General features: G+C 35.0%; 1 protein-coding gene across 1 annotated transcript; it reads right to left on the bottom strand.

The window, feature by feature from the left end:
* Window positions 1-785: 785 nt before the first annotated feature.
* LOC117625085 (probable leucine-rich repeat receptor-like serine/threonine-protein kinase At3g14840) lies at window positions 786-7707 on the bottom strand. Its single transcript, XM_034356666.1, has 24 exons — window positions 7430-7707; window positions 6498-6675; window positions 6260-6331; window positions 6059-6127; window positions 5905-5976; window positions 5726-5797; window positions 5521-5592; window positions 5344-5415; window positions 5180-5251; window positions 4984-5055; window positions 4817-4888; window positions 4589-4657; window positions 4372-4437; window positions 4138-4203; window positions 4002-4037; window positions 3857-3897; window positions 3231-3607; window positions 2960-3158; window positions 2613-2759; window positions 2334-2452; window positions 2001-2211; window positions 1665-1902; window positions 1431-1581; window positions 786-1297 (listed from the first exon to the last, which is right to left on the bottom strand). The coding sequence occupies exons 1-24, from the start codon at window positions 7560-7562 to the stop codon at window positions 920-922; spliced, it is 3054 nt and encodes a 1017-aa protein (XP_034212557.1). The 5' UTR covers window positions 7563-7707; the 3' UTR covers window positions 786-919.

Below are 7707 nucleotides of genomic sequence, written 5' to 3'. Positions count from 1 at the left end.
TTATTGTACAGCTTTGGTTGTCGTTGAAACACATTCGACCAAAAATATATTGCCAAAAACAGGAAGTGGATTCGTACAAATTTGAACAGGACAATTCAATGTATTCATTCGTCATTCACAATCACATCACAAACAACTTTGAATTTTAACATATGCGACAAGAAAGATAGACTTGATTATATCATATATTAAAATAAAATAATAATTTAATAAGAGAGGCGTGTTTTTATGCTTATAAATTCTATTTTGGAATTTCTGAAGAGAGTTGAGAGGTGCATTGCATTCGCATCCCATTATAAGTTGTTCACACGATAACTCTGCACTGGGTACATACATTAGTTCAATTATTGGCACAATAATTTATCGGAAACTAATTTTCTAAGTTTTTTTTATTAAAACATTTAATACCAATTATTAACTAAAGAAATAATTATTAAAACATGATTATTAAAGAAAGTATTTAAATAAGGCTAAGAAATTATTTAATTAATAAAAAAGAATATCTTTAAAAGAATAAAATTCACCGAAAAATTCTACGAACTCCTTGTAACATGCGCTTTCATTATATGATATCAAATTCACAATTGGACCCCAAAAATTTCCATTTCCAAGTTTCACATAAAACTGAAAACTGAAAATTGAAATCAATTACCAAACATCTTGTGTTTAGTTTTCACTTTTCACTTTTTTTGAAAATTGAAATTAGTTACCAAATAAGTTTTCAATTTTCAGTTTTTCAAAACTGAAAATTGAAAATTGAAAAATAAAAACTGAAAACTGAAAACTGAAAACTGAAATGGTTATCAAACTGGCCCTAAATGAAGTAAGAGGTAGTTGAAGTTTTTGGTATTGGAAAGTGAAGTGAATGCATCTTTATACAAGGGCTTGTGCGTTATGGGCAACAGAAGGTCTACATTTACTAAGAACTAGGATTGATTTTGTAGAGATCTGAAGAAGTAGAAGTAGCAGAGGAACCAATCCACGTTGCATTCGATGAACGAATGAGGCTCTGAGTTCCAGTTGAGCTCTCTTGGGCAATCTGATCAAACTGGTTTCTCAGAGCTGTTAACCTCATTTCATCACCATAAATACTTGGATCCATAATCAGTTCATGAACAGCAGTCTTCCCTTCAAGCATACTCACTACAGAAGACATACTAGGCCTAAGGGCTGGTGCAGGATTGGTGCATAGCAGAGCCACTTTAACCATTCTAACTGCCTCTTCTTTACTGAAATTGGACCCCAACCTTGGATCTAACAGGTCCATTAAATTCCCTTTTTGTTGCAAGACAAGGGCCTGAAAAAACAGAGAAACCAAACTCTATAAGGATGACCAAATTTTAGTGGAGAAGTCTTTCAAGTAACAATGGCAACAAAACTGTGATTTTAGTTGCATGTACTGAAGGAATTTAAAACGAAGATCCACTTACCCAATCCACAAGGCATACAAAATTCTCATTTGGTCGATATTTCATGTTGTTCTTTCCAGCAACAATTTCCAATGCAACAACACCAAAGCTGTAGACATCTGCTTTGTAGGTTAAATAACCCCATAGTGCATATTCAGGCGCCATGTATCCTCTGCAGAAACCATAAAAAAATTATCTCACATTCAACACTTTTGTGATCAAAGAGCATAAACGAAATTAGACTCGGAAGCTTACATAGTTCCAGCAACTCTGGTGCTAATGTGGGTGTTCTCCTCTTCATCAAGCTTGGCCAAACCAAAGTCTGAGATCTTAGGGCTAAGGTCATGGTCCAGTAATATATTCGTAGTTTTGATGTCTCTATGCACAACCTTCAGTGCAGATTCCTCATGCAAAAAAGCCAAACCTCTTGCTATGCCCAAGCATATTTTCTGCCTTGTAGGCCAGTCCAATTTTAATGGACCTTCCTCTGGACCTGCAACCAACATAGATTCCTAGTTAATGGATTGTTTATTAGAACAATACTTCTTAATACACCATTTTGGTGTTTGTTCCTAGACTTGATAGGCTTACCAAACAAAGCATGTGCAAGGCTATTGTTTTCCATGTATTCATATATCAACAGTAGTTGATTTGCTTCAATGCAGCATCCATACAATCTAACAAGATTCGGATGTTGTAAACCAGAAATCATGCCTATTTCATTGACAAACTCACGGTTTCCTTGCTTTGATTTTGAAGATAGTTGCTTAACTGCGATTATAGTACCATCCAACAATATACCCTGCATAAAAATATACTTTATTAATTTTCAGTTATCATAAAGTATAGGCCTATAAGTAAGAAACATAGATAATTAATCCAAGAATAGAGGAAAAAAATATAAGGGATGGGGTTGTAGGGTACCTTGTAGACACACCCAAAACCGCCTTCCCCAATTTTGTTTTTAAGATCAAAGTTGTTAGTGGCAGCTTTAATTTGTCTGAAGGTGAAAAATCCAGTCTGCAGATCCAGTTCTCTAAGAGCTGTCCAAAGAGCAAGGTTATGATATTAACAATGTCTTACGCATTTACAACAGTTCTTTTGAACTTAGTGACTGAGAGTGTATTTTCCTAGTTACGTGGCATTTGAAAGAATAATGAGAACAATGTACTACTTGAAACTTTCACAGTAGCTTAATAGCACCTTTTTCCCTTGATGTCTTGCTATCCAGACTGCCTTTCCACCAAAGAATGCCTAAAATCAAGAAAATGAGGCACAAAACGGAAGCTCCAACTGAAGCTCCCACCACAATAGGTACCTTGCTTTTCTTATCATGAGGAGGCGGGAACTCTACAAAATTATAGAAAATGAAAAGCAAAAAAAAAGGTTACAATGACATAAGCTTCCGTTGTACGATAAATTGGTATTCGTTTTCTAGTAAACAAACTCTACAGCTGGGTGCTTATTCCACTATACTTTAAACAAACTTTTGAATTGTGTGGGTGTGTGTACGGGAGAGAGAGAACTAAAGTTTGCAACTCAGAATATACCAGACTCTAGAGAGATAGCTGATATAAGAGGACCATATGTTCCTCTCTTTGGAGAAGCTGTTGTCCCTTTCCCAGACCAATGAAATCGGATCTCTAAAGTTTTGTTCTTAACCTCAACTGCTTTAAGTTCCTTAATGACTTCCTTATCAACCCCTTGTGCTTCCTTTTCAATGTCAAAATCCTTTAATACCAGTTTCTCCTGTAACAAACTTTATCAATCAGAAATCATCCCACTTAGCATAGACAGTGCATAAACAATGGGATTGGCTACCTGAATATAGACATCAAACATCCGTCTTCCAAGACTGTAAAAAGATCTATTGCCTCGGATTATTATCTCTGAAAAGTGAAGTCTCACAGTATAGTTTCCATTTCCAAAACAGCGTGCATAATACGTGAGAGAAAGAGGAGATAGGCGTGCACTGGTGTACAACTCAGAGTTGTTCATTCCAAGTGTGGATGCATTATTTGCTATGTAGTCATTAGAGGTGGGGTTAGCATCCCAGAAATGTCCAGTAGTACTGATTCCCCAGATAGGTCTCACAGGAACAAATTTTGCTGCACCTCCTAGGTCTGGATCCCCTTCAAAGTTAATTCCTCCAATGGTGGTTGCCTTTCCACCACAATTTATATGTAATGAGTACCGATCTATTCAGTAACAACCACGAAAAAACACCAAATAAAATATAATTAGATTAAAGCAAGTATTTGAGTAGATAAATGAAAATAAAATAGTCTTATCAACCATTTTCCATCATATCATACAAAAACTTAAATTATTAACCGAGTTCTTCAACAAAATCTGCACTAAATTAAATAATTAAAAAGCAAACCCCAGTTGGGTAAGCACAGCATATAACTTATAATCATATTTGAATGTAAAAGATATTTTGTTACCTTTTGGACAGGGATAGCTGTTCAGGCACTCTCCAAATAGTCTAGATAAGTGTAGTGAAAATCAGCTATGTAAATTTGAAGTCAACAGAATGAAAAGAAGAAAAAAATCGCTTCGTCATTGAAGACTAATAAGTTAGAAGCTTACGAGTTGTCTCGTGCAGAAAAGCTTTTGAACAAGTTCCTGATACATGCGCCATCAGTTAGGTTCAAAAGAAAATTAAAGGTGAGTGAAGACAGAAAACTGTGCTGAGTATGCCAACTGAAAAGAAAACTGTGCTTACAGGGTTTCTCTACAAGAAGCTGGCTCAGAGCTCTGAGAAAAATTATTGTATGAAACATCTAACTGGCTACACACAGACATAGTAAAATTGTAAGACTCCACCAGAAACAGAATGTGCATCAGACCTCTAAAGAGGTCAGGAGATTAAACTACACTCAAATTAGAAGTTCCCATAATTCTAAATATATCTGGAAAATAAAACCCAAGCAAATCTGATATAACATGGAAAACATACTAATGACTATCTCTGTTCTTGATCCAGTCTGGAATAGACCCAGTAAGCAAGTTGCTTGTTAGATACCTATTCAGAAAGCAGTTACATAGTCACATTCAGTTGCAGTATATTATTACTGTTTCAAATGCCAGTTACATGGATGAGGATATTCCAAAAAGGCCCTATGCATCGTGATGCATCATGAAAACACAACATGCATGAAATTTACATTTCTTACAAGTACTGCAAGTTTGTCAGAGTCGCTAAATCAGGAATGTCTCCATCCAATCTGTTGAAGCTGAGATCTCTGCAAGAAATTAACAAGAGTTATAAGAACCCAAAGTATATTACTTGGATGCTTAACTGAAAAAAACTGAACTCATCAACCAACTTGTGATCAAGAAACTATTAAGTAATTGTCTGCTTTTAAATTGAACAAGAAAAAAAAGAAATGAAGAAATATTACAATATTTTCAATGTTGTCATTGCTGATATATAAGCAGGGATGCGTCCAGATAAGTTACAGCTCCTCAGCATTCTGCAACATAACTATCTATTAGCACAAGTGCAGCTAAGCGTAGACTAGACTCAAATTATAATAAATAAATAAAAGAGAACATTTTCAAGACTTACAAACTTCCCATGCCTGTCATACTACTCAAGGGTGGAAACTCGGAACCCGTTCCATTTATGTCACTGATCCTTCTGCATTTAATTAAATCATGAACCATTGTTTTAAAATATAAAAAAAAAAAAACCCCGTTATAGGAAGCTATAATTAACTAGTAAATTAGTGTTAATACAACTTAGGATGGAATGCAGAACTCACAGTTCTGTTAAATTACTCAAGGCAGAAATGCTAGACGGAATGGGCCCTTGGAGACCACTAGCTTGGATCTCTCTGTCAACAACAAAATTCAAAACGAATAGATGTTACCCCAGAAAATTTCTATATCCTAACAATTTACAATATGGGATAGAAAAATCACTTACAATTTCTGAAGTTGCTTCCAGCTTTGAATAAAATCAGGTATTCTTCCTGTGAAGTTGTTACTGCTAATCCTACTTCATAAAGAGAAAGATTGAATAGCATAAAGTTGAAGATTTCTTAACATGCCAAATTTATAAAGTAATTAGAAGTAAAGCTATGTTAAGGGTACAAACACTTACAGTTCTGTTAACTTAGTCAGATTAGTAAGAGCCAGTGGCAACTCTCCTGTGAGATTGTTTGCACTAAGAATGCTGCAGATACCAATGCCAACTTATCAACTGGTACTTGCATATTCAACTTATTTAATATTTAAAAATCAAGAATTAAACCAAAAAAAAAAACTGAGGGTGAAAGGAAAAAAAAGAAAAAAGAAAAGAGGCTTACAGATTGTTCAAGTTAACCAATTTCCCAAGCTCAGGAGGAACAGTTCCAGAAAAGTTGTTATTCTCCAAGCTCCTGAAAACAGATTCTCCTTCATCACACTAGGCTAAAATCAAATGAAACATAAAATTGATTTTGACAAATAATATGAGGTGGTAAAGAGAGATAGAGCCAGAGCATACATATATATTAGGGTGCTTATGTTTCCCAAGTAGCCAGGGATTGGTCCTGATAAATTGTTCACAGTAATGGACCTGCACAGTGTACACATTTTGTCAGTTCAGTTAATATAAGCTATTATTGGCTAACCTTGCATGAAGTTCAGAAATCCTTTACAGATATTCCAACTTTGTAGAAGCCCATTCACGCGGTATAGTACCGGTAAGGTAGTTCCTGGTAAAATCTCTGTAAACAAGAGTAGAAGATATTAGTAATAACATTATCATTTCTGGAAATTATATAAGAAACGTTTTCAGATGTAAGATGCTATTACAAATTAAAAAAATAAAAATTTACAACTGAAAACGTTTCCCATACACTCTTGTTAGGTAGGGTAACTTTGCAGCAGATGGTGGAACTACACCAGCAAGATCTTGCCCTTTAAGAAAACTGTATCACAAAAATGTCAGAGATCATAAGAACATAAAGAGTCTTCATTCTGAATCTTCTCCATAGAAAAATAATGAAAACTGGATTGAAATGCTACATAAGATAACTAAACCAATAAATAAACAAACAGAAAATGAGTACAAATAAAAGCTTTCAGTTGACGTACATGCTGACAACATGGCAGAAATCATCCGGGTATGAGCAGTTGCATATGAGAGTGTTGTTGTATAAAGGCAAGTCAGCAGATTTTGGGGTAGCCCAATTTGTATCATTGCTGCATGGATCTATGCTGAAGTTCCAGTTTTTTTTTCCCACTTGTGTTGCTATTTCTTTTAGTGCTTCCACTGCGCACACAAATCAAACCATGAATCTTTTTTCTTTTTCTTTTTTTTTTTTCCATTTTCTGTGTTTTTTATGCATCGGCCGAGTTTATTTTTCATTTTTTAAAGAAAAGTAGAGTGATTGAGCCTGATATTGGCCCAAATTAATGGTGAAGCCGAAATACTAATAGTGATTGGGCTTGGGCCTTCTGTCACCACCATTCTAACCTAGTAAACTTCTCTAGAAGATACAGATCATGCTCTGTATCTCTCTCAATCATTGAATTTCATATCCATTTCCAGTTGTAATGATGAAAGAAAATTCAGGTCCAACTCTTTAGCTTCATTCATTTCGTTTCCGATTAAAAAGTTGTAACCTTTATGCTTTGAATCAATATAAATTTAGTATGAAAACAAGTTCTTTCTTTTTTTTTAAATCTATTTTGTAAGGTTATATCTAATCTAACCAACATGTAAAATTATATGGGTTCTAATTTTTGTTTATACTGACAAACATTGAACTGGGAAACAAACATTGAACTGGGAGTGCTCTAACACAGTAACACTAGAAAGGCTAAAATGTTCTACCAATTCTCAATCAAAAAGACAAACTTTTGCATTGAGCACTCTGTTCTCTGCTGTTCAACACAACTAAAAAAAAAAAACCCAGGCTTCCTCTTTTTCAAAACAAAAATTGAGGCTTTAGTGCATAGATTTTGAGTATCAGCAACACCAATTTGGAAAAACATTCAGAAGAAGAAGAGCAGCCAGTATTTACCTTCTGCAGAAGCAAGACGCAGAGATTGTGCTTCAACTTTGACTATGGATATGCAGAAGCAGAGAACCAACATGGCTACCAAAATGACAAGGTCCATGGTGGCTTTTGAAACATCAAAATGAAATCTTGCCATCTCAATCCCTGATGTAATATATCAATTCCCTGATATCTGTATCACCCTTATTCTTTCTTGGCTCAATCTCAGTCTCAATCTCTGTAGTTAATGAAGGGTCCCTCTGAGCCTTATGAGCCAGTGGACTATTGATGGGCATGTACAA

Source organism: Prunus dulcis, chromosome 4, assembly GCF_902201215.1.
Source record: "Prunus dulcis chromosome 4, ALMONDv2, whole genome shotgun sequence".
NCBI classification, from domain to species: Eukaryota; Viridiplantae; Streptophyta; class Magnoliopsida; order Rosales; family Rosaceae; genus Prunus; species Prunus dulcis.
This window is presented reverse-complemented; position numbering and strand designations above follow the sequence as displayed.